The sequence below is a fragment of the Antennarius striatus genome, chromosome 8, assembly GCF_040054535.1.
Source record: "Antennarius striatus isolate MH-2024 chromosome 8, ASM4005453v1, whole genome shotgun sequence".
Classification (NCBI taxonomy): Eukaryota; Metazoa; Chordata; class Actinopteri; order Lophiiformes; family Antennariidae; genus Antennarius; species Antennarius striatus.
The window spans coordinates 1565692-1593423 of NC_090783.1; the positions used below are offsets into that span (position 1 = coordinate 1565692).

At 46.1% G+C, this 27732-nt stretch overlaps 1 protein-coding gene across 2 annotated transcripts; it reads right to left on the reverse strand.

Annotated features, from left to right (window-relative positions):
* Positions 1 to 23520: 23520 nt before the first annotated feature.
* On the reverse strand, positions 23521 to 27705 carry LOC137600278 (dnaJ homolog subfamily A member 3, mitochondrial-like). 2 transcript variants are annotated; one of them, XR_011036916.1, is made up of 12 exons: positions 27482 to 27705; positions 27252 to 27376; positions 27085 to 27168; positions 26792 to 26986; positions 26556 to 26708; positions 26308 to 26449; positions 26133 to 26197; positions 25877 to 26008; positions 25687 to 25796; positions 25403 to 25582; positions 24421 to 24529; positions 23521 to 24299 (listed from the first exon to the last, which is right to left on the reverse strand). XR_011036916.1 is itself a non-coding variant. In XM_068321834.1 (12 exons), exons 1-11 carry the CDS (start codon positions 27690 to 27692, stop codon positions 24435 to 24437), a joined length of 1407 nt encoding a protein of 468 aa, XP_068177935.1. In that variant the 5' UTR covers positions 27693 to 27705; the 3' UTR covers positions 23554 to 24299; positions 24421 to 24434. The 2 variants fall into 2 exon arrangements, 1 of the variants encoding a protein (XP_068177935.1); XM_068321834.1 differs by having other exon boundaries at positions 23554 to 24299; positions 25488 to 25582.
* Between the last annotated feature and the right edge of the window lie 27 nt (positions 27706 to 27732).

Consider the following 27732-nt stretch of genomic DNA (forward strand, 5'->3'; position numbering starts at 1 on the left):
GTTTTGTGGATGGAGGTAATTTTCTGCATTTTCTGCTAATCGCCAACTAAAGACGCCGTTGGAAAATGTTAGGGAGCGTACTGTTTCCTGGGCAGATGACGTGAGTTTTACCCACGTAAAGCGCAATGAAAACAAAGCAAAACGATTCAAGTTAAGACTCAGCTTTAAATGCGTTTTTAAGTGTCCAGGACATTAAAAAAACACAGAATTAATAAAATCTTGTAGTACCGTAATGTAACTTAAACATCTCTACCTCTGAATGAATGAATTTTCTCCTGGGGGGGGGTGTACAGGTGAAGCCCAGCTTTAATCCACAGAGGTGTTCCACCACACTGACGTGAACGATACGCCGATGACACTTTGTTTTATATCTGACGATTCAGTTATTCCGTCCGTTTCTTCTTCTTTCTCGCCACCGTCCAACATCTCCTGTCGTTTCAGACCCTCTCCTGCATGTCATCACTTCATTCCCTTCACCTGCCTTTCCCCACTCACCTGCAGCCACTCACCTGATCAGCCTCCACTCCAAATACCTGCCTTCGCCCTCCGGCGCTGACGGAGGTTGTGGCAGAAAGCGGAACTGCAGGACAATAGCGCGTTTGTTCATATCACTGAATACTCGTAGATTAAACGTTCGTAGGTTGAGGACTGCCTGCACTTGTGCTTTTTTTAAAAATATTTGATCGATCTTTTTCTGTACACTCATTTGATCTGGTTTTTACCATCCATTCCATTTGATGAACAGTTCTGAATCAGGAGAAACATGCATTCTGCTCCAAATGAGATCTTTCCATCCCATTTCTTTATTTCATTAAAGTACTAAAGTAAACATTTCATGTAGTTTAAGCGCAAAACTTCTTACATCAGCTGTTTTTATTGCGTTCTATTTTTATTGTGCAACATTAGCTTCATGAAGTCCTTCCAGATGCAGGACATTCACGGTTCCTGATCTACCAATCGTTTGGGTCGTCCAGTAGAACCATTTGAAAGCTGCTTTAATCTTCTTCAATTTATGTTTTATACTGGATTAATCCAACAAACCCAATCAACCAATGCATGAAACTAACCCAGAATCTAACCCCGGTTTCACAGCCCATCGCCCTCATTAGCCCAGAAATGTGCTTCTCATTCGGAGATCTTTCTCCAGCGACTGCTGCTGCTCGGGTGCCGAGAGAAAAGAGTTGGAGGAAGGAAAAAGACGACCCGGGCGAGGAGTTTGATTTATTTCTCCAATCTGGTTGTAATGAACGCATCCAGGACACGCTGGAGGTGGATGGATGAAGTGAGAGCAGAAAAGAGGAGGAAGGAAAGAATGAATCCAGCTGCAGACAGATTGTTGGACTCCATAATGGCTTAAACGGACTCTGCAATACACTTACCGGCCCAGATCAGTGTGTGTGTGTGTGTGTGTGTGTGTGTGTGTGTGCATGCATTCTGCGTTCTGTGTGTGCTGTACCTAACTCATCATATTACATCCATAAATTCCACATGCAACCCATTTGTCTTACTATCAATGGGGACACATCTGTGTTGTATACAAGATAGAGACCAGAGCTGCTGCACGCTAAAAGCATGAAGACGCGTTTTAAAGGGTAAATCCTGGCACAAATAGTTTAAACAGACGCTTGACAGAGTTTAAAATAATGCAGAATCACATTTTAGAGCTAATTCAAAACATGCATCCTTTTCTGAAAGGCACTTCTACTTTTTTGGCAGAGACTCTTTAAGTTTATGTGACTCATGTCTCTGTACAAAGACATCCAAAGCAAATAAACTGTATTATTAGTCCACACCGTCCGGAATGACGTCACCATCAGCAGGAAGCATCCTCACCACAGAAATCACTGTTTCAGCTTCACGACGTGCGATGTTGTCGGAAAAATTAAAAACAATCCATCCACCTCCGCCACCACCAGATGTTGTTTGTTTCCCTGCTGAGAATGAGTGAGAAATGGGAAACGGGCTAAAGCCTGATCCATTTCCGACTGATGTAAAGCTTTAATGTCTGAACAGGAACAGGCTGAACGCGTATGTCACCAAAGTGTTTACATCACTGCTCCTACACAGAATTAATCCCCGAAAGAGGCGATGGGATGGAGACACAATGCAGCCGGACTTTGTTCTCTTCCCACCCCGTCTGGGTCGGGAGCTCATGTTCCTGATTCTCATAAGAGAATCTGGCTGGAAAACGCTGCAGACTCTTTTCCTCTTTGAAATGCAATACATGGTTTGATTGAATTAGCTTTAATTGCTATTCATTTGCTCCGTGGACGTGTCTTCTTACCCTACTACTAAAAAACAACAACAAAGAACCACCTGAATTTACTACTGATTAGAAACGTTGATCATTTTCCAAAAAAACAAAAAAACACAAATTTAATTATTTCAGTGTTTTGTCCTTTTCTTGTCCAATGATGAAATAATAATAAATAAAAAGATAAAAAAATGATAAAATAAATAATAATATAAAATATATAAAATATCATATATATATATGTATGTATGTATATATATATACGTATATATCACACTATATATTATATTTGATATATAATATATTAAATAATAATAATAAATAATAAATAAAACTATTAGAATACACTAGAATGACACCCATGAGACCAATCCTGTTAGCATCAGAGCTAACTTTTGCTTTGGCCTTGAAGCAGCAGCGGAGAAAATTTTGGAGCTCCGGTATTTTTGTGGAACAACCATGGACGCTCGGGGGCCGGGTGGGGTCATGTTGTGATTGCAAAGAGCAGAGCGAGGGATTACGAGGGACTCGCCCCCCCCCCCCCACACACACACACACACACACACCCCCTCACCCCCTTTTTATTTTAGGCCTTCACCGCAAAGCATAACAGAACAGACTCGTACTGCAGCGAATGACTGTGCTGCAAACGTGCATAGAATGTGCAGGAGGCTTAAATCATGCATGAGTAATGTGGAGGGGGTGCGAGGGGGGGGTACATTCATGTGTGCAGATCTATCTGAGTGCTGACAGGGTATGTAAACTTTATCTAATGCATCCCTAACATTTAAAATAAACCCTGTGACTGATTTAAACCACTGAAAATCTAATGGCGTCCTGTGGTTGGAGGTGGGCGGAGCCAAACTGACTTATTCTTTGCTTCCTTTTATTTTTGAACTCGGTGTCAAACTTCTGCACTCAGAACTTCTTTTGATGTTCTGGAGACATCCCAGTAAGTTCACGTCGTCTTTCTGACACAAAGCTGCAGGGCTTGTTCCCCTTGACCTTTCACCTCCCTGGAGTTGACCTTTGACCCTTGGCATGGAAAATGCAATGGCGAACCTCTTTATGTCCACTTATAGAAACAATAAGGGTGTGTTTGGAGTGTTTTACTTTAATTACCTGCTTTTCTTTCCGTCTGGTGTCTGCATTTTTTAAAATTCCAAACTCGTTGTTTGAGCCGTTCTATAGATCAAGACTTCCAGAGTTCCTACCTTTGATTTACCCCCCTCCCTTCCTCGGTCACTTCCTGCCTCTGTAAATGTCTGGTAAGCCTCTGGCTCCCCCCGTCAAGCTCAGGTCAATTCAGTAATGGAGGCGCTAATCCCAACACAGGATTATTGGTTTTATTGGCGCAAACAAGTTCTGACACGACCTGGTAGGACGAGGATCGGATATGTTCGTTTTTCATTTGGCATGTTCTTATATTTATAACAGATGAGTTTAGTCGGTAGTTATCGCCTATAAGGAGACGGTCTATCTAAACATACTGGTTCTAAAATGTAAAGCATTTGAGGTTCACGTTTCCAAACAGAGTTGAGACACGTTTATGGTCTTTCTGGGGTAACGGAGGGTAAAACTTTTAGTTTTTTCAATTAAAAATTTGAGTTTTAGATTCTTACCTACATTTCTAAGTGCATTAACCTTATTGACACTGACTCCATCTGGTCTATCTGCCACTCTCTCTCTGTCTCTTTCTCTTACCCTGTCCTTATCTTCTTTTATTTCTTTTCCACCCAACTGATCAAGGTTGACGGCCGCCCAAAAGAGTCTGGGTCCTGTGCGGAGTTTCTTCCTCAACGAGGGAGTTTTTCCTCACCACTGTCGCCTATGGAGGGTTCAGTTGGGTTTTTTTGTCTGATTAAGCGCTATATAAATAAAACTTGATTGATTGATTGATTGATTAAAAATAAAATCATTTCTAACTGGTCCCCAAACCAGTGCCTTACTAACAACTGCCCTCAATTCTCTTATTTGAATCCGAAACTAAATCCAAACCCATCAGGCTTTTAAAATTCCTTTTTATTCCCAACTTTTTTCTTGGGTGGGTGCAGAAACTTTTCCCCTTGACGTTGCCAGACACCAGCGACTTTTGGACGTTCCTCCGCTCGGACAAAAGCGAGCCAAAGAGATTTTTTTTAAAAAGAAAACTTAAGTAAACGTATTAAGTTTTGCTTTGATTGAACACACTGATGTAGTTAGAGAAGAGGGGAAGACGAGGAGATCAGTAACTCGTTGAACTCAGGGTTGTTTTTTTAATGTACTTTGGATTTTTCCAGTGACTTTTGAATCATGTCATCCATATTATTCCGGGGTCTTTTATGGGTATAGCGCGCTCTTGTAGTCTTCCACATTAAATTTAAAAATAGATTTTAATTTCTTTGCTGAGAAGAAGACGTTTTCCTCCATGTAACGTCGAAATGCACGTTGAAAAATCCGCTAAATTCAGGATGTCTGATTCGTCCCGATATTCATCGTTTTTTTTTAAATTTAGACTCGAGTCATATTGGTCCGCTTTGAGCTCCTAGCGACAAAGCATCTCATTATCTTCCAGGCAGATGATTCTCCAGGAGGTTATGAGGTTTTTTTTTTTTGCTCCTCACAAAGGAGGCCGTGTCCGTCTCTAGTGGAAGCGATGACATGTTCAATCTGGGGCGACCCCCGCCAGCAGGTGCAAGCTGCGGCCGTCGCGCCGGTTTCACCTCGGAGACCGGACGGACAACAGCAACTATGCTCCCATTGTGAGAGAAAACACACCGAATAAAGACGAGAATGTGGACACAATGAATGCACACGGATGCACTCGTGTTCGTCTTTGTGACTGTGTTGAAACGCAAACAAAGAGTACAGTAGTTGGGTTTCCACCCAGGCTAAAGTGCTATTACTAGTTTCCAGGCTTAAAGGTTTATTAAAAGTATATGGAATGAAAGAAGTTATTTTAGTCCCATTTCAACGATGAAACTTGCATTTGGAAGGAATTTACACGTCTTGTTTTCAGTCGTTTGTGGAAAATGTCCCATATATTTAAACGCCGCCGAGGGTGGAGCGCTTCAGGAATGTTCTTGTTGAAGTTGGACTCATTTCAGGGTGGATAGAGGATTTGTTTTTCTTCAAAATGATAATTCTGGGCAACTCTTAATGTTCTGTTCCTCCATCCTCACTGGGGAGATGAGTTGGGAGCTTCTGGGCGAACCAGCGGCGAGATCCGGCGATGGAACACGCTCGATAGCGTTTCCCCGGGACCTCCCGTGAAGTTTCATCCAAATCCATCAAGTGGTTTTGTGTAATCAAACAAAGCACCGAATAAAAACACACAATCTCCTGTTTGGAGGGATTAGATGAACGTAATCCAGCTCTGACAGACGGGAACAAACCGAAGCCGTCAAACCAGACGAGCAGAAAGACGGAGGAGTGAACCGGAGCGGCACCAACAAACCCGATCTGAGGGTCCTTTACGTTTACAAAGAGTTCACTTTAATCATTTCGACGCATCGGTTCCACGGTTGTAAACCACACGTGTGAAACTCAAGGCCCGGGGGCCAAATGTGGCCCTCCACATCATTTTATGTGGCCCACGAGAGCATAAAAGGTCAGAATGCCTAAAAATAAATAGGTCAAAAGTGTGCTTTGACCAGAAACTACATTTCCCACAATCCAATCCACTTTATTTATATAGCACAATTTAAATAATTTCCAACGTGTTGCACGGTGATTAGAAAAAAACACAACAGACGCGCCATAAAATTATGAACACGATGCAGTTAAATTAAATATCAATTAAAAAATCCAATAAAATAATTTAAAATGGGTTAAAAGCGGAAATAAAATCAGATAAAAACAATTGAAATAATGCGAAAATGATGTACAAAACACGCCAAAGGGTGTCAAACGCGACAGAAAAGAAGAGATTTAAAATGAGACGGGGGTAATTCAGACCATTTTAACATTTACAAACACATTTTGAACAAAATTAATATCCTAACTACTATTTTTCTTTATTGATTGATAGTTTGATCCTTGATTGATGGAGTTCTGTGGGTTTAATAACCTGACAAATTAAAAGGATTTATGTTAGAACAGAAACACAAACAAACATTACAGTTTGTACTTATTCAAGTTACAAACGGTAATGTTTGTAACTTGAATAAGCAATAAATTCAGAGTTATTTAACATGAAGGAGTAGTTAAATTTATTTTACATAATATTGAGTTACATTTAGTTACATTTATTAGTTACATCTGGCCCTTTGAGGACAGCTTTATGCTGTGAAAATGAGTTTGACCCCCCTGGTTTAAACGATGCAAACCGGGTTTGATTCATTTCTGATGATGTTTTTGTAATGATGAAGGATAAAATAAGACATTTTGATCCAAAGGTAAACAACAAATGCAGTATTTTCTGTACTTTAAGGCACACTTTTGGTCTTTTGAGAAAATTTCCCAGTTTGAGCCGACAGCCTGACTTCCTGTTCGTCTGGTTTCCTCATCGGCAGAAGTAAGAATGTGCAAACGTCCCAGAAGCCCTCCCTGCAGTACCTCATCACGCCTAATCAGAACCAGGCTCAGCACCTCCTCTGACCCCCCCCCCCAACCCCTCCAACGACCCCTCCCTCGCTGCCGTTTTTTCATACAGTGGAAAGTTTACATAAAACAGAGCCTTTATCCCCGTCTCTCTCTCTCTGTCCCGCCTTTATAAATACCTGCAAGATGAAATCAACCCCCCCCCTCTTTGAAAATTACATTATAAGCCCCCCCCCCATCTCCTCTGAGCTCCGTCAAATCAGTCCAGCTTTCCAAACCTCCAGGAAAGGATCAGTCGTCATTCTGTGGGCGTCAGACGTTAATGCAGGTCTTAATTAACACGGGGGGGGGGGGGTAACAGTGAGGGGAGGGGCTGGGGGGGGGGCATTAGAGAAGTGTGTAACAACAACGGCCAAATAAAGGTGGAACAGGTAATATTCTAGCTAATATTCTGCTCGTAATACAGAACATTGAACGTCACAACGTCGCTAAGATTCCTCCTCCTCCTGGGAGGTCAAAGGTCAGGTAGAGGAAAACAACAGCAGCCTTTAGATTAAGGTCCTTAACAGTGGAGTAATCCCTCTAACGACGACATCAGGGTCACGTTTGTGGGACGAGTCCCGTTGGATCCAAACCGGGGTCCTGAGACCGTCAGCAAAAAATCAGAAACCGGAAAACCCGACTTGAGAACAGAATCGACCCAAACCGGGGCAGACACACACACACACACACACACACACACACACACACACACACACACACGGTCCAGGCTCAAGTTCATACCCATAAGCTGCTTTACAGGGTTGGAAACTTTTCCCTGTGGGATTTTTGCCATATTTTTCCCTCCAGTATCCTGAAGCAAACGTTCACGTTCCCATAATTCAGGTTTGAGTTATCCTAAAACAGCCTGATAGAAACTGAGTGACGGTGTGTGTGTGTGTGTGTGTGTGTGTGTGTGTGTGTGTGTGTGTGTGTGTGTGTGTGTGTGTGTGTGTGTGTGTGTGTGTGTGTGTGTGTGTGTGTGTGTGTGTGTGTGTGTGTGTGTCTGTGTGTCTGTGTGTGTGTGTGTGTGTGTGTGTGTGTCTGTGTGTGTGTGTGTGTGTGTGTGTGTGTGTGTGTGTGTGTCTGTGTGTGTGTGTGTGTGTGTGAGTGTGAGTGTGTGTGTGTGTGTGTGTGTGTGTGTGTGTGTGTGTGTGTGTGTGTGTGTGTGTGTGTGTGTGTGTGTGTGTGTGTGTGTGTGTGTGTGTCTGTGTGTCTGTGTGTGTGTGTGTGTGTGTGTGTGTGTCTGTGTGTGTGTGTGTGTGTGTGTGTGTGTGTGTGTGTGTCTGTGTGTGTGTGTGTGTGTGTGTGAGTGTGAGTGTGTGTGTGTGTGTGTGTGTGTGTGGCACTGATTGCGGCATTGTGGATTGATTTCAAGCTGGAGGCGGAGTCAAGTGTCAGTCATCAGCCAGGGGGGGGCGGAGCCATCACACGACCCAGACAATCCTGAATCACCTCCAGCAGCACCTCCGTGCTATTTCTGACACAGGGGGGGTCACACACTATAAAAGACTGAACCCACGCGCGCCGTGGGCCATGTGGGCGGAGCTCTGAAGATGCTAGCTGCAGCTAACCCCAGATTATGGGATGGCATCTATTAGCTAGGCTTTGCTAGGCAGATAAATCATGTGGAAATGGAATCATCTGTCAACCCCCCCACTTTGTGTTTGTCCTACGATTTGGAAGCGATCCGTCTTTAATGCGAGGGGCGGGGCTGGAAACAAACGCCCTGTCGGCGCGACGACAGAAACATCGACTCTGACTAATTTTATTGGCTCCTGTTAATCCTGGGGGGTCGCTGCTGTCAGTTCGGTCACGCCTCGTCTGCAGCGGGGCCGTCACACACCCAGAGGTCAAAGGTCAGCCACACACACACACTAGACTCCATGGACGACCCAAAACAAGCAAGAGAGCAATAGAGGGGGCGGATCCGGGGGCGACCGCTGCTGAAAGCTGATTGGTCCCTGTAAGGATCCCGTTATCCTCCCTGCTCCCTGACCTCCGTCTGATCTCACTGGTGCAAAAAATAAAACAACACGGCCCCTAAATTTGGCGACGTTACCGACAGCAAAACTTGGACAATTTGTGGAAAAGTCAGGGATAAAATTACACCAACAACAACCGACAAGCCGTCGGTGTTTAAACAGCTTTGCTTTGACATCTTGTTTTTGTGAGCCCCAGGTTCATTTTTAAATGTTTTACTAAATGGCATAATAATCATTTAAATAAATAAATAATAATAATAATAATAATAATAATAGTAATAATAAAAATAATGTAAAAAAATAATAGTAATAATAATAATAATAAATAATAAAAACAATAATAAAAAATATCTTATAATAATTATAATAATTATAATAAATAGTAATTATAACAATAATAATATTAAATAGTAATGATAATAATACTAAATAATATTAAATAGTAGTAAAAATAATAATATTAGATACTAATAATAATAATAATAATAATAATAATAATAATAATAATTATAATTATAATTATAATGATAATAACAATTATAATGAAAGTAATCATTTTAAATATTTTATTGGCACGTTTTTCAACGTTGTTCACTCTTTTTCCTCACCGCTGGAAAGCTTTGAGCATCAGAGGCTAAAAAAATGGCCTGAGATTCAGATGAGAATAAAGAACAGGATGCTCTTCCGCGATGAATCCTTTGTCACCTTCGTGCCCTTCGGCCCCAGGGGGGGTTGGGTTTGGGGAGTAAATAAATGGTTTCTCTCCTCACACTGACAGCCAGACGTCAACCGTTGCTCAAAAGACATTTTTCTCTGGGAAACATCTCTTGATGTGGTTTCCAGATCGGTCTGAACAGTTTGTGTCAAGAACACGTTGAACTAGATTGTGTATAATTGTGTATAATTATTCAAATAGTGAACCTCAAACTGCATGAATCCAGTTACCAGGTACATAAAACACCTGAAGAACACGCGTGACGTCAGTCTCACCTGGTTTAAACCACTTTATACTAAAGAGACTAGCCTAGTGTTCTTACTGTTTTAGTCTTTTTCCTGTTTTCTTCTTTAACTTCACATTCGCCTCGATCAGTAAACCTTCCACTATCATTCGTTTCGTCCTCAGGTTCTAGGTGCTGACTGCTAATGGTTTCTGCAGACTGAGCTTCTCTCTCAATGTGTGGTGTGACCGCCGGTCAAAGTCAACAACGGACCCCAAAGCGTCCCAGATTCTAAATCCGATCATCTGGTCCGAATGTGGAAAAGTTTGGCACCAGGTTTATCTTTGCTGACGAGGAGGATCAATCTGTCCGTATCGCGACGCTACTTCAGTCAAAGGGCTTATTTTAGCCCTTCAGTAACACTTACGAGTTTCTGGAGAAACTCTTGAGTAACAGGAAGTTCACTTCACCAGTGAACTCAGTCGGCATCATATATCATTAATCCTAATGGCTGCTTTGGGGGAAAATATTTGGAAAACTTGACGTAATTAACCTTTCTGATTCGGCCTTTGTCCAAAATGCGTCATCTTTTCTCCAACAGTGGTGATTTCCTCCGTCTTCCAGATGAGAACTTGTTGGACTCACAGATCGACCAACATCTCAAGTTAAATCTCTTGTGGCTGTCTTTTTTTTGGTGAAACTAAAGACCTTAACCCTGACCCCTAACCCTAACCCCCTAACCCTGACCCCCTAACCCTAACCGCCTTAACCCTAACCCCCTGACCCTAACCCCCTAACCCTAATCCCCTAACCTTAACCCCCTAACCCTAACCCACTAACCTTAACCCCCTAACCCCCTAACCCTAACCCCAAACCCTAAACCTCTGACCCTAACCCCCTAACCTTAACCCCCTAACCCTGACCCCTAACCCTAACCCCCTAACCCTGACCCCTAACCCTAAACCTCTAACCCCTAACCCCTAACCCTGACCCCTAACCCTAACCCCTAACCTTAACCCCCTAACCCTAACCCTGACCCCTAACCCTATCGGTGAGGCTTTTAAAAATAGCCAACATGTTGTGCTATCAATGAGAAATAATCTGTTTTTTATTTGTCTACCTCCAGCTGACCGGAGACTCGTTCATCAGGGGGGGGTTTGGATACATCCAGCTGACCAGAGACTCGTTCATCGGGGGGGGTTGGATACGTCCAGCTGACCGGAGACCGTTCATCGGGGGGGGGTTGGATACATCCAGCTAACCAGAGACTCGTTCATCGGGGGGGGGTTGGATACGTCCAGCTGACCGGAGACCGTTCATCGGGGGGGGGGTTGGATACGTCCAGCTGACCGGAGACCGTTCATCGGGGGGGGGGGTTGGATACGTCCAGCTGACCAGAGACTCGTTCATCGGTGGGGGGGGGTTTGGATACGTCCAGCTGACCGGAGACCGTTCATCGGGGGGGGGTTGGATACATCCAGCTGACCAGAGACAGACTCGTTCATCGGGGGGGGGTTGGATACGTCCAGCTGACCAGAGACTCGTTCATCGGGGGGGGGTTGGATACGTCCAGCTGACCGGAGACCGTTCATCGGGGGGGGGTTGGATACGTCCAGCTGAAGCGGCGCAGACGGACCTCAGGCTGCAGTCGTGCAGCCATGAAGGTGGAGCCGTGCAGCCAGAACCGGACGCCGGGGAGTGATTGGTTCTGGCGGTGCTCCGACTGAAAACACAACGGCGAAGCCGGCGAGCGGAGAAGTGCTGAGTCAGCCCAAAGAGCACCGGGTTGTGAAAGATGAGGGATGAAAAGGGGGGGTTAGAACAGACGAGTTCAGAGTTCAGAGTTCAGAGTTCAGCTTCGACCTTCGACGGCCGTTGATGCTAAAACCCAAACCGGTTGGGGAGGCGTGTTGTGGGCGGGGTCCAGTGAGATGTTAGCCCCGCCCTGAAATTTAGAGTCATTGTCGTCAGGGGAAAAATGAACACACACACACACACACACGACAGCCGCTGCTCCTGCTTGCAAAGCATTCTGGGATTTTGGCGTCTGCTTGTGAAATCTCGACCCCTGAGGGGCCCCCTGAAGAAACGGGACGCCGCGGGGGCGAACGTGGCGTTGGACGGCTTCTTCCTAGAATAAAGAGCGAGGCCCTGCTTCTGATCGTGTGTGGTTTGTTTTCATAGCCCCTCCCACTTGATGAGGTCATCGCACCGCATCAGGTTGGCGGTGCGCTGGGTGACGTCCCACAGCTGTGGAGCATCAGGCTGGAAATCCCCTCAGCCTCGGCCCCGGGGCCTCAGCGTGTGTGTGTGTGTGTGTGTGTGTGTGTGTGTGTGTGTGTGTGTGTGTGTGTGTGTGTGTGTGTGTGTGTGTGTGTGTGTGTGTGTGTGTGTTGAGCTTGGCTGCCAGTGTGTGTATTTAGGTGCTGCTTTTTCGTGGCTGAGGTGTGTGCGAGTGTTTTATTTTGTGTGTTTGTGTATCTCAATCCCGGCATGTGGTGTGTGTGTGTGTGTGTGTGTGTGTGTGTGTGTGTGTGTGTGTGTGTGTGTGTGTGTGTGTGTTTGAACTGAAAAGTGAGTGAGGTGTGTTTGCGTAACAAACTTTCCTGACTTTCCTTTTCAGCTTCCTGCCTTCCCTCCCTCCTCTCCTCTTCCTCGTCGCCCCCCCCCCCACACCCACTCCTCTTCGTCTCGTTGATCCAGTCCTCTTCCTCACCCCCCCCCCCCACTACCCAACCCTCACCACATCCTCCTGTTCCTCCGTGGAAAGCCGCCCTGGAGATGCGACGCCCACACTTTCCCCACGGCGCGTTCACACGGAAACGTGTCCACGCCGTTTGTCTCCAGTTGGAGCATTTCCTCCTCCTCTTCCTCCTCCTCCTCTTCCTCCTCCTCCTCCTCCTCCTCTTCCTCCCTGTGAGTGGGGGTGGAGCTGGACGTTCATGCACATCTTTCAAATCCACACAAATTCCATCTATCTTCACTGCCAAATTGTGAGCTCACCTAAAAAAAAGTAATTTTCTCAAAAATGGGAAGATGCGAAAAGTGCGTCTTATATAAAACTTTTTTTTTTAAAGATGGGACATTCATTGGAGTTGCGCCTCATAATCAGATACAATTTATAATCCAGTGCATCTTATACAAACAAACCTTGGTTTCCGAACGCTTTGGACATCGAACAAATCAGACCAAAAAAAATCGGATTTTTTTTTTGTCTTAGAAGTCGAATAAAAATCGGAAGTCAAACGCGAAACAAACGCCTTTTTCTCGTGCTTGGCGGCGAGAAAAACACGAGAAAAGTTGAGAGAAAACGTGACGGTAATGTGCTTTTTATTTTATTTTAATCAATAATTTTTCACTTAATCTGCGTCCCATTGCCTACAGTACGAGTTACGGTACCGTAAACTTCTGTCCTAAAGACGACGCTAACTCGTACCTTAGGCTAACCCGATTACGTTGTTTGTTTTTCTTTCATTCTTTCTGGTGTTTGCTTCTGTCTTTGATAGTTTCATTACTATACAATTTGATATATAAATGACATCATGAAATAACATTACGTTTAAAAAGGTAGTTTTCTAGCGTCTTGGAACGGATTCAGACCATTTACATTATTTGTAACGGGAAAAATGTATTTGGAATTCGAACAAATCGCTATTGGAACAGCCTTCAGGAACGAATTGTGATCGGAAACCGAGGCGCGAATAAGCGAGGGATTACTGTATATAAATATGATTTATTGCCCCTCCTGCGGCGCGTCCAGCTGGACAGTATTCCCAGCGGGGGTGTCATGATCGCGCGTTAGAAGTCGACTCATACCGACGTGAAATTCAGGACGCTCAGCTCCACGCCCGATCGCCACGGCAGCGGATTCAGCGTCTCCGCTCTCCGTTCCACACATAACTCTGACTCGGGCGACTCGGGTGACAACGGTTCGCCCTGAGACGCTCGAGTCGACATCGGACACCGGACTCGTGGAACGCCGTTCGTATTCAAGGATCCTCACCGACGCTGAGTGCGTTTAGAGGGTTAGCATTTCCTGTAGCATCAGCAGCTAAATTTAAAGTCCGTCCTGATTGGAGGGATTCTCCCGCTCAGATTAGAGTCCGTTTTTTTGTTTATCTGTTTGTTTTTGTTGTGAGGCGGCGTTGGGGTCGGTGAGGTCAGGTCAGCCCGTCTTCCCACGATCCCGACATCTGTTAGAGGGAAAACGAGACGCAGTACGAGTGTCGGCCTTCACCTCTGACCCCACACACACACACACACACACACACACACACACACACACACACACTGAAACACTTGTAAAATCCGACGCTGACAGTAAGGCTTCAGTTCTGATGTTTTAACAGTAAAATAGTTTGAATCCGCTTTAAAACCAAATCAATGATGATTAATAATTAAATCAGATTAAATTTGATTAGTTCAGATTAGATTAGTTTCAATTAGATTAGTTCAGATTCGTTTAGATTAGATGAGATTAGTTGGATTAAACTAAATTAGGTTAGTTCAGACTAGATTAGTTTTGATTAATTTAGATCAGATTAGTTTAGTTCAAATTAGGTTAGATAAGGTTAGATTTATTAAATTAGGCCAGATTAGATTAACGTTAATAATTGATAACATGTAATCCACTTTAATGTGTGATTTCCTGATAAAGCCATGTGTCTCTGACACCGTCCGTCTCCTGGCGTCCAGGTGAAGTGTGTTGCCTTTACGCGTACATCATGATTTTCAGCTTCCTGTTTTTTGGGCTGGATTCCACAGAGGAAATACTCTGATTACTCTGAGGAGGACCGGTGAGAATCTTCTCGCCGTCCGCTAGCTGACGAGGAACGGGATGAGAACTGACTCCACGTTTCCCACGACGTTCTGCTTCAGGAATGGACGATAAAGTTAACGACCAATACTTAGTAGTTCAGTTTGATCCAAAAGTCACTAAACCCGACTTATTCCTGCCAAAGACTGACGCCGATCGCTCTCTCGTCCAAACTGGGAATTAAAACCAAGTGTTTGTATTATCATGGTCGTTGTGTGGCGTCGGTGGAGCGAGACACTTCATCACCGATGTGCTCTTTGAGGACGGACACATCTGTTGGTATTATTTATAGCTGTAGCCCAACTGGACGTCCTGCGAGGGGATGAATAACGGAGAGGGTGGAGGGAAGACGTGGGAGGAGAGAAGAGAGGAGATCCATCACAAAACCAGGACGGTGTTGATGAAATGAAGGGGGGGGGGGATTGTCGGAAAAGAAAAGTCCCAAGTCGTTGGCTAGTTTAGCCCAGCAACTAGCTAGAAACCGACCGAAACAAGTCGGTACCCAACCGGCCGCAAGGGAAGAATAAATAACTGACATTACGTTTGTTTTACCCCTAAATGAAGCGCCCACAACTGCCCCAGCGATCTGGATTACAGTCAAGGCAGATTATCCTGAGATCGCCCAAAAAGTATCTTAATCCTGCTTCCATTCCAACCTCCACTGTCCCCTGTTACCCCAAGATCAGCGGCCCCCCACCACTAACTCATTATTGTCATTATTATTATTTGAGGTGGTAAGAAGTTCAAAGGTAAATATCTGTGGAAGGTGGGGGGGGGGGCGTCTCGGAGCAATCGAGCAATCGTTTCCTCCCAAGCTGCTACAAATACCTGTTGGTGTGGGAGCGGGACGTCCCAGGAGGGGGGGTGGTCTTCTCTGGCGATACGGCGGCCGTTGCCAGAGCTGCTTTCTCACCGGTGTTGCCTTTCAGCCGTTGGCATGACAACCGGCCTCATCCTGCTGAGTCACTGGACGCGTGACGATGCACCGTCATTCGGTCACGTGACGCACGGAACCTGAATTCATCACGTAGATGTGTGTGTATGGGGGGGCGGGGTTTCTTTGTGTGTATGGTGCTGAGGCAGCACAAACTTTCCCAGCGGTTCATACGCGGTTGCTACGGTTACACTCCTGGGAGCTGCACCAAAATCCCTGGAGGAATTATTTATGCCCCGCTCCTCCGGTCATTCCAGATCCAGACCAGACCAGTCGCACCGCGAGCAGGACGATCAACAAGTCACTGGGGCGCCATGAATTTAAACCAGAGAGCATCATGGGAAATGGGCGTTGATGTGGGCAGTCATGACATGGCTCCACAGTCACATGTGTGTGTGTGTGTGTGTGTGTGTGTGTGTGTGTGTGTGTGTGTGTGTGTGTGTGTGTGTGTGTGTGTGTGTGTGTGTGTGTGTGTGTAGACATGGACGCACAAACCACATGTTTACAGTAGATGCACAGGATAAGCCCACATAGGCTCCGCCCACCAGTTGATGAGTCTTTCTAGAGGAAATGAGCTGGATTAGTGGTAGCAACTGTTGCTACGCTAACGTCCAGTAAACACACACACACACACACACACACACACAATCACAGGCACACAACATTCATTATGACTCACTGAACAGTGTGTGTGTGTGTGTGTGTGTGTGTGTGTGTGTGTGTGTGTGTGTGTGAGTGTGTTTGAAGGTGGCGAGAGCGACGGTCGGAGACGGTTTATCCAAAGAAGGGAAGAAAGACGGAGAGAAAGGAAGACGGAGACGAACAGCGGTGAAGGTCAGGGGTCACATCTGGTCAGGGTTAGTGTTGGAGAAGGGAATGGATCGACAGGAGGTCCCACACACACACACACACACACACACACACACACACACACACTTGTCTTATCATAAAGCCAAGTCAATTTGTATGAAACCATGAAAACTTCCAGACTCCAGAACTAATTCCGAAAGCCGGCTGTAATATTCTCACCTCCAGGACGTTGAACCGGGCAGATCTTCCTACCCATGAACCACAACTTGCTCCTTGGTAAGGCTTTCACTCACCTATCATCCCTTCATCATAGCAGAATAACAAAAGAACGACATCAAAAAAACTTTTACGTTCAGAAAACACCTAACAGATTGTAGAATGAACTACCTTGAAGAAACCGATTATGAGATGCACACATTTAGGACCCCAACAATTATTCAACTTTTCAGTTGTGAAAGGCTGAATCGTTTGCAGCTTCGGTTGGGGAGCGGAGTTGGACTTCGGTCCGGTCGCTCCGGGATTCGTTCTGATGCCACAAAAACGTATTTTAAAAAGAGTCCAGAACCTCAGTGGCGGTTCTGTCCAAGTAGAATTATGGGTTTTGTTCAAACGGGGACTGTTTCTTCACCTCTAGGACACACAAATGTTTGTGGTTAGGGACGAACCCGGTCTCGGCAGCAGAATGATGCATGATGCAGCAGGAGGTTAGCATCGGCTTGAATTCAGTCGAGTTCTTCTTCAAGTCTCCCGCTGGTTTCCCAAAGTGGAAACACGCTTTCTGGCCAAACATCCGTGTTCTGAACCGAAGTCCATCGAACGCTCACGCCTGGCGTCTCTTCACCAAACCTTCAGCCACGTCGGAACGCCTTTTATTCCCGATAGCTTTGTCGCAGGTGTTTTTCCATCACAGGTAAAAGAATTCCGTCTGTACACCTGTTGTCTGCCTTCACCTGTCAGCGGCTGCTCCTTCGTTTTTAGGGAATAAGAACCAGAAATATAACCCAACGTTTTTGACGTCAGTTGCTTTTTTCGACGGGAAGGTCTGGGCGGAGTTTATCAGTGAAAATCAGGCTTCTAATCACAGAATTTAGCGTCATGATGACTTGATCTAGTGATCTAGAACAGACGTACGTTATCGCATGTCAGCGCTCTCCTCCGAGCGAAGCATCTCGACATCGGTCAAGAAGAGAACGAAAACGTCCAGAGCGTCGGAGAAAGTCCACCGAAGGAGATCAATGGCTGCCAAACGCTGGCAGCCAATGAGTCAAACCCGTTCCGTTCATTTCCTGTTGACGGCCTGATTGTGAGGTAAAGGTGAACTTTGGTTAAATATTCTGGAAATACCTTTAACACGGCCCGAGACGTGATAAAGAAGTCAAACTCAAACCCCATTTCGGATCCAAGGGAACAGAATCTGTTGGAATGTCTTTCTTCACTTCCTGACATGTTTTTTTTAGGATCCTGGTGAATAATTAATTCGTTCTCTTTGCAAATGTTTACAGAACCAAATCACCCACCGCTGGGAAGTGGTGGAATGTGTATTATATAAATATGTGGTTACACAACGTGTGTGTGTGTGTGTGTGTGTCAGGATAATCAACGCCTCTATCCCATAAAGGCTCCGTTCTGGCGATTCGTACAGGATGACATCTCTCTGCTCACCCACAGCTGTTACAACACTTTCCTCGTCTCTCGTCCCGTTCATCTTTTCATCGCCACGTTATTTACTGCCATGCGAGTGTGTGTGTATCGCCTCGGAACACACACACACACACACACTCACCTGCGCAGCGTTTTCACACACACTCATTTCCTCCACCAGAGGAGGTCAGGTTTCCTCAGTGAGACTTCTGTCCCGTCGTCGTCGCAGAGAAGCTGAAGCCGGGCGAGAAATATCGACATGTTGGACCGGGCGTCGGCGCTCATTCCTGGGGCGCCGCCTTCCTCCCCCAGGCCTCCATCTTTCCTGCCAACAGCAGCGTTTGCAGCCAGATCCCAAGTCATTTAAAGGCATCACGCCAACGCCGCAGCTAACGGGGTCGTAACGGCGTGACGGCCATCACGTTTGTGATTCCACACGTCGACAAATTTCTACCCCTTTGAACTCTACCCTCACCCTGCCCTGCCCCCCCCCAGCACCTGACTTGTACTGTCTGTGTTGTACTGCCTGTGTTGTACTGCCTGTTGTACTGCCTGTTGTACTGCCTGTTGTACTGCCTATTGTACTGCCTGTGTTGTACTGTCTGTGTTGTACTGCCTGTTGTACTGCCTGTTGTACTGCCTGTTGTACTGCCTGTTGTACTGCCAGTTGTACTGCCTGTGTTGTACTGCCTGTTGTACTGCCTGTTGTCCTGCCTGTTTCTACTGTCTGTGTTGTACTGCCTGTGTTGTACTGCCTGTTGTACTGTCTGTGTTGTACTGCCTGTGTTGTACTGCCTGTTGTACTGTCTGTGTTGTACTGCCTGTTGTACTGCCTGTTTACCGTGGGTCAGAGAGGACTGTAATTTCATCCGTGCTGTATGTCATGTATATATGGTGCACTAGACAATAAAGGATGAAATAACGACAGACCAACCAAAGCCCAGGGAGAGACCACGCCTACGTATCGCCCCAAAATCAGATGCCGATATTCAGAAACGCCAGATCGGAATCTCTTCTGAATGGTTGTTCGTCGTCATCGGCGACTTCATTAAGGCACTGCGTACAGGACGGGGAAGGGGGCGTCACCGTGCATGGTTACGATCAAAACAGATGTAAAGAAATCCGTTTTCCGCGCTCGGATCCCGATGCGGCGATTGAGCACGAAATGAAACAGAATCTTTTCCAGTTTATTGAGAATGAGATCAGATTTTTTTTTTTTTCTCCACGCAGCAACAGGAGCAGTTACACAATCAGACGCCAAACAAAAGCTGGAGGTCAACGGGCGCACAGACGTCAGTCATATCCCTCCTAACGGGGAACAGGTGTGTCCGACCGACGGCGAGCCAGAACCATGACAACCAGTTGGAAAAGCCCGGAACATTTTCTGGGGCGGATTCAGGATTTTTTTTTTTCTTTTTTACACTTTTGAACATTACAGGATAAGATTCTGTGGATCGTTCCTGTCGGTTCTACTTAGACCCCTTGATGGATCACCGTGAAACTGAGTGGAATAGCAGGGCCTGGTCTCAATGAGGGACCCACTGACTGCTGGATGTTGTACAAACATTCGCGGCTGTGTGTGTGTGTGTGTGTGTGTGTGTGTGTGTGTGTGTGTGTGTGTGTGTGTGTGTGTGTGTGTGTGTGTGTGTGTGTGTGTGTGTGTGTGTGTGTGTGTGTGTGTGTGTGTGTGTGTGTGTGTGTGTGTGTGTTTCCCCGAAGGCAAACATTTAACCCAAGAGCCTTATAGAAAAAGACAGAAACGCATGAGATTATAATCAGACACTATGGAAGAGGAACATGAAAGATGATTAAAGACAAATGTTACGGACGGATGGAAGAAGAGAAATGTCTATAGACGGGAATTTAACTTTGGAGGAAGTCATTGTTGGAGTTTTTCCCGTTACTGAAATCCCTTGATGTCACCGTCGGCGATGTTCTTGGAAAGTCAAGAAGTCAAGAAGTCTTGACCCTACTGTTACCTTCAGTTTGACTTATTTTATCCCCTCCTTTTGTTCTATCCTGTCAATGAGGTCAGATTTGCCATTCGTTAGTAACAGCTAATCAATAACTACCGGTAGCAGCCGGTTTAAATAGAACAACCACAATACATCCATGTTTTCAAGGGACGCCTGAGCAGACCACGAGTCTCATCCCTTTTCCAGCAAGAAAAGAAACCAGCTGTAGAACGTTCTGTGATATTTATCTGAACCGGAACCGAACCGATCCGCTGATGGCGTCGCGGGCGGCGTCCCATTTCCCGGAATTTTCCTGGATGAGTTCGACAACTCGTAACACAGTCTCAACTAGATAAAGAAGAAGAGGAGAAGGTGGTAGATTCAAAAGATGCAAGCTTCAAAACAACTCAGAGTATACCTTGTTAATGAGACGCGAACCCAACCCGTCAGTTTTAGGCATTAATTTAATTAATTTGAATGTCCTTGAGAGGTGGCGATGCCTCATGTTTGTTGGTAACTTTCACTTTTCCCAGTCAGTTTTACCCCGTTGACGTACGACAACACAGAAAGTCAGGGGCAAAAGGTCGTTTGAGGGTTACAAGGTTGTTCCCACGCATCTAGAGGAGTGTGTGTTTAGTCCGAATGACCCAAAAACACGGCCAATAAATCGAACACATCAACACAACCTTCTCCAGGACGATGACGGTTCTTCACGCGACACAAGCTTTGGACTTTATCTGAGGTCTAGACCACGTTAAACTAAAGATGACCTCTAGGAAGAAAAAAAATCTGGATCTGATTTAAGACCCAAACAAACAAGACGGTACTTCCCTTTCAACCCCGTCAGCAACTTCAACATTTACACAAGCCTGACCGCAGCCAGTTCAGCTCCACAATGACAGAGGGGTATTTTTATTTGGCATTCTGACCTGGTTCTGTTTTTCTAAGTGGATTATTTTAAAGACAAAGTCACTCTATTTCCATTCTGAGTAATTATAGAGCCTCGCGCCTCTCCTTTAATTAAAGGCAAAATGGCCAAAACGAATAAGACTTCCATCTGCTCCAAATGTGAGGCATTGGTTAGACCGGGCCAGTCCAGTAATTATCACTAGAAAGTGGAGGGAGGCCTAAAGTAGAAGGTTGGTTACCAGACTAGACTAGAAACAACTCTTTCTCTGAAAAACATGTTTATCTTTTTAACCATTGTTCCTCTAAAATGTGGGATTTTCCTGAAAAACGTATTTTTGTCAGGAAAATCATGCGTGATCGACATCCCATTTCTGTTAAGGAGTTTAGTTTCATCCTTCAAATAAAGTAAGAAATCCAAACTGTGCCCAGAAACAGTGAGTCTATCGACCGACTCCTTCATCGGTCGATAGACTCACTGTAGGCATTAAAGCCCAGTTTGTCTGGGAACCAATAGCTCATTTTTAAAAGAATATCTTTGTTGAATGGACGTTAAACAGGTCTAATAAAATAAAAATGTGTCCAGAGCCATTTCTGCAGCATGGGAGAAATCAGAAAGGGCTTGGTTTGCGTTCCTGACCCCGGCAGAACAGTTCTGGCGTATTCCAGAGGTGATAAATCAAACGCTCCCCTCCCTCGCAGGCGCTTTAACGTTTCTTGATGGTCTTCCCTTTTGTTTTGGCAGACACAGAAACCTGTGATTGCAAAGTCTGGCAGCAGGAATAAACATTAAGCTGGGATTATTTTGGATGCTGGTCGAGGCGGACCGACACCTCAGCTCTCATTAACGCCGGGTTCTGATCGGCTGCTCAGGCAGCGCTGCAAATCAGAGGAAACGGGCCTGAAAAGCATTAGAGGGGATGATGTCATCCACTGGTGTCCTTTACGTGGTTGTGTTTCTGCAGTTGGACGTGAGCGGGATGACTGGGGCGAGGCCAGAACCTCTGCCAATGAGCTCCGGATTGATCCTGAAAGCCCATATGGAAAACATCACGCAATCTGATCCCAAATCTGGGGTCAGCCTTTTAATAGTCGCCAGCCAAGAAACATCTCCTTGACCCCTGGAGATGGACATAAATACATGCACTCAATCACACCGCTGTTGGGCCGCAAGCATGTGGCAGTGATCTGGAACCCTAATTAGGTTTAGCATGGAGGTGGGGGGAAAGAGGGGGTGAAATTGGACGAGGGGTTCCTCTGATTGAGGGGAAATGGGAAACAGGCAGGAACTGATGTTAGCCTTCAACTGCACACACACACTCACAGTGTGAGTGTGTGTGTGAGTGTGTGTGTGTGTGTGTCGATCTGTCCGTTGGTCCAGATCCGTTTGAGGCTGTGAATGAATCACGGAATAATCTGACTTTGATTAGTCACTCCTGCCTTTTCGTCTCCAGATCGTCTAAATCAGATTCTTGACACTTTATATTTGATAAAGATGTAGCGATCAGACCAACAAGATCTCTAAAGAACATCCATATATTTCACATTATAGATGTACTTTAAGCACAAAGGGAAGCTGGATGATCATTTGACCAATGATGTCAAATCTAAACTACAGCTAGATTTGTGTGTGTTTGACCAAAACATTTGTAAAAATGTGGAACGTCTCACACTTTGACTTGAGATTAGCTAAGAAGCTACTTCAGAAGTCTTCACCAACTGCCAATCGAGGCTTGGAGGTCTTGGATGTTTCCTAAACAGGTCTCTGGATGGACCCGGGTCTCTAGATGGACCCAGGTCTCTAGATAGACCCAGTTCTCTGGATGGACCCGGGTCTCTGGGTGGACCTGGGTCTCTGGATGAACATGGAGCATCAGGCAGCCATGGACTTCAGGGATCCTCGTGGAGACCACAGAGGATAAATCCTCTCCATAGCAAACACTCCTGTGTTCCCGATGGACGGACCAGCAGCACATGTGAAGTCCTGGTAAACTAGGGTGGGTTCCTTCCAGGCATGGGGGATGGAGTGGAGGGGTACTAACCCTCACCAGACCTCCATGCTTTCATTCCACTTTGGTGTTCTTTTAGGGTTTCTGTCAGTCAATTTTCTTTAGATCAAAATGTAATTACCCATCAGCCTGTATTTGTAGCATCCAACCACCCACCCCAGGCCAATTACCACTGACCTTTTTGTGCTGCCCCCCCGTGAGAACATGTAAGGCTGCTTGGACTCCAATGCCTCTCTAATAGAGGTCTCCCTCTTTATAGAGGGAAACCTCTATTATGACTGCTCATAATGCTTCCATACTTTTCCCAGTTACTCCCAGCAACACCCTGTCAGTCACCTGTGATTGGCAGCTGGGAGCTTTTATCCGTTTGTATATCCGAGGGTCCAAAGGGGTTTCCGCCTTTATTTTGACCTTGTCTGGCCGAACCGACCAACGTTTAATTGCCTTTTATTGACTGGTTGAAGTCTGGCTGCCTGGGTCAAAATGTCACTTCATCGTCTTGTAAAGGTTTTTGTCGTCTGTCTGTTCCCATTCATCCTTCATTGCGATGTATAGCTTTAGAGTCCATTCAGCGGACGAGTGTCACCTGCTAGCCAGGGTCGCATTTGACAGAGTTTCCGTCGAAAACAGCTAGTTTTTGTTTCAATTAGTAGAACTGTGTAATAAAGTCTGGGGGCACCTGATGAATTTAGATGAGTTGTGGGTTTGAGCAATCAAAAGGTTTCTCAGGATGGCGTCTGCCAAGTTGAGTTCGCCGGAGCGGAGAAGACGGGAACTCTTGATAACAACACATCAAACTCATTTCTGGTTTACAATTTTTCTTTATGGATATTTTTTATACAGAAATAGGACAAAAAATATCAAGACAAGGACATGATGAGGTAGGAAAAAGTTTCCCTCCTGGATGCTTTTTGTTGGATCATTTTGGTGAACTTGTTCCTACACATCTGAGAAAAACACAGTCCGAATAAATTATCATATGAAGACATTTTTTAATTGTGTGACGATGCATCCACTGGCTTTGGAAAGGTTAAAACTGGAAATGCCGTTCAAAAACCGGTTCTCGGGGGAATCAGCCTGAGCGACTGAGCTGTGAACTCACATCGCCCCCTGCTGCTAGCTTGTAGCGTTGCAACAAATAAAAATGCATCTGAAATAACCATAAAAACCTTTTGTCTCGTTCGGTTTTTGGTCCCAAACATGACAAATAGATCCGAGCAACCCAGGTTTAAATGTACAAGTCAAACGCGTCACTTTTTGTGATTGAACACTAGAAGTGCTGCGTTGGTCCTCGCAGCATCCAATCCAGTCGTCTCCATTTCGTCCTTAATCCAGCGGTTTCTCGCATCACCAGTCGTCCGCGGTAACGGGTAAAGGACGTCGTTGGCAAGCTGAGCTTCAACAACGCAGAGTAAAAATCCCACCTCTACGCTTCGGCTGTCCTCCTCGCCACGTCCTCGCAGGAGAACCGGGTCAGTGGACTTCTTCTACCTGCACAGGGAAGAGGGCAGAATATCACGCTCTAGATGTGCTGAATAAATGGAATGACACCCAAAAAAACATTTGATCCAAGCTTAAAATGCCAGAGAAACATAAATTCAGTGACTCCCACCTGCTGCCCGACTCTCAGGTGAAGAACTTCTTCAGTTTGGAGAAGAAGTCGTCTTCTTGCTCTCCTTTCTCCCGATTGTCCTCTGTGTTACTTGATTTGCTGCCCCCTCCTGGACATGAGCACACATTGCATTAGCAGTGTGTTTACCACACAACATCTCTCTACACAACAAGGTGGAGCGACGTTCTAACTCTGGGGTCGGCAACCCGTGGCTCTTTAACCCCTGCAGCGTGGCTCCCTGTGGCTTTTGAAAATAATTAACTGCTAATTAAAATGGATCTCATTCGATTTGGTGACTATTTTAATGTCATTCTAAATTTGAAGATTATTGGCGACCACCAGATTTAGGGATTTTCTTCCCCAAAGCAAAATAAAAAAGCACAGAAGAGAACAATTAGACTGTACTATAAGGCACACCTTCAATGAATGTCCCATTTCAAATCTTTTTCGTACATAAGGCGCACTGGATTATAAGGTACACTGTCAGTTTGAGAAATTAAAAGCTTTTAGATGCGCCTTAATAGTGCGGAAAATACTGTAAAATATATCAAAAATATGGCAGCAATATCAAGCATGTGAAAAAAATGCTACATTTATCTCATGTACAGTAACTGCAAATACAAACCTGATGTCCAACAACTAAACTAACATAAAAAACGGGTTCCGTTTGCACCAGCAACACTCTATAGCGTGGACGCTTCCTTCTGGAACCCCCGCGACCCACGAACGCGGAATACACAGTGCGGAAAATGAATGGATGTTGTACATTTTGCGCATTCACTGGCTGTTGGCTGGCTGTTGTTTCGTCGCTACTGTTTTCTTTGGAGTCTATTCATGTGTAATTATGTCTTTATTTTTTGTAAATCGATATTGATAATATATCAAATACTACCTAAAGGCTATTCTATTCTAACAGGTAAAGAAAATATAAACCATTTCGTGTGGTTACTTTAATGGTGTGTGGCTCCAGCGTTTTCTTTACCGTGGGGAAACGGGTCCAACTGACTGGTCGAGGTTGCCGACCCCTGTTCTAACTGAACAGCGACCCCTCAACTCTTATTTCTGACCTTCGGGGCGGGTGACGCCGTTAACAGTGCCCTTGACGTCCGTCTCCTCTAGGGCGAGCTTCAGCATCAGAGAGTGCTGGCTAGAAGTCAACTTCCTGCAGGAGCGAAAGAACAGGAAACGAAACTGACTCAAGCAAATCATTTTGAATGAATCCTGGTGTTGGTTTTTGGTTCGTTCATGAAGTCGTGACAGAATTACGTTGGCACTTTGATCTTGACGTGGAGGTAGTGATCCCCGTAGGTGTTCCGGCTCCGGATGCCTTTCCCCTGCAGCCGGAGCACCTGATCGGCCTGGCAGCCCCGAGGGATCTGAACACAGACGCCACTCAGACAGAGGAAACACGACTCTTTTTACCTCATCTCTAGAAAAGAAAACGTCTGACACCCACCGGTATGCTGATGCTCTTCTCATGGAGGCCCTGTGTGGAGGCGGTGCCCCCCAGGATGGCCTGCGCTACAGAGATGTACAAGTCTGAGTGGATGTGGACTCCGTCCCGCCGGAACAAGGGGCTGTCCTGGACCTGAGCAAACATTGAGGCGTTACACACGACCAACCCGCTGGGATCGGCTCCAGCAACCCCCGTGACCCATGAAAGCAGAATAAGCGGTGCAGGAAAATGAATGAATGAATGAATGACTTCTCACCCTGAATGTGATGAGAACCGTCGTCTTCCCCACCACCACGCCCACCGTCTGGCCACTTTCAACTCCTGCAAGGGAAATTTTTTTGTTTCTTCCTCCTTTGATTCCCCTCAGCTCATGTGGGGCGAAGGGGGAGGCGACCCCCGTGTGACCCGGACCTCGGGGGGACAGCACCTACCAGCGGGAACCGGTACGGTGATGGTCTTCTTCGTCTCGTTCTGGCCTGAACCACGACACAGCGCGCAGGACGTGATGACGATGAAGCCCTTCCCACTGCAGCGCCGGCAGGAGGTCTTGAAGTGATCCGAGCCGACTGCCTCCTGCAGGTAAGTGGTGGGGGGGGGGGGCAGTAACATGAAACACTTGTATCTGGTTGGGGGCGGGGGCTGGATGATAGATATCCCCAACGTTCCTCCTGAGACTCACCACGCCCGTTCCGTTGCAATACTGACAGCGAGACACCTTGGTACCCGGCTCGGAGCCCCCTCCGTTACACCGGGGGCAGGTGTCGTCGATTTTCACCCTCAGCAACTTCTTTGCCCCCTTGGCTGCCTCGGTAAACGACACCTCCATCACAAACTGAAACCAGAGGAGATGTTGACGCACGGGGAGCGCTGACGGTTTTCATGTCGGACGCAAAACCACACCGACGCCACGCTGACCTCCAGCCTTTGCTCGAACATGTCTCCAACACCCCTCCCTGCAGAAAACTCTTCAAAGATCTTCCTGAAGAGGTATTCTGGATCCACGTCTTCCTCCTTGTAGTACCGCTGCTCGTTCGGCCGGCCGTGGTTCGAGTCGGAGCCGCAGAATCCATAGAGGTCATATTCATTCTTCTTCACGTCATCGCTCAGCACCTGGAACGAAACGGAGCGGAGAATGTTTGGGACGGAAGAGATTCAGAGGAACCTCCAACCTCCTGCAGGTTTCAAGGGGAACGAAACCATCTCCTCACCTCATAGGCTTCAGCGACCTGGGAAAACTTCTCTTTGGCTACTGGGTCGTTTGGATTGACGTCTGGGTGGAATAGCTTGGCCAGCTGCGGAGACGGACGGTCACACAGCATGAGAAGGCAAACGTTCATAACACCTGCCTGTATTTTCACAGGTGAACGTGTCTGACCCTGTAGTAGGCCTTCTTGATGTCCTTCTGGGAGGCTTTACTGGACACCTCCAGGACTTCATACAAGTCCTTCTTCTTCGCAAACCTGCTGCTGGTGTGAAAAGACTGGCTGGGATGTCCGAAGCCTGCAGGGAAAAGCATCCAAAAGGGACGATTCACCTACAAACACTCAACTGGAGAGAAAAAGAAACCTTAAGGTTGTTACGTTAGCCGCCGGCTAGCTAGCTCACCTGCTAACCCGCCCAATGTCACATTTCGGTTTGTCCCGGAGCTCCGGATGTCCGCTTTCCTCCACCGGGCCGTCTGCGGAGTTTTCGACCGACAACCTGCCGCATGTCTCAGCGAGAAGTTCACAAAACGAGCGCCGTCATATCTGGAAGAAGCGTTTGTAGACAAGCAGCGTGGAGCCAGGCGGCTAGCGGAGGTCAGCATGTTTAACATCACTTCCGGTATCACTCGCTAGCGATAGGCTAATTTAGAT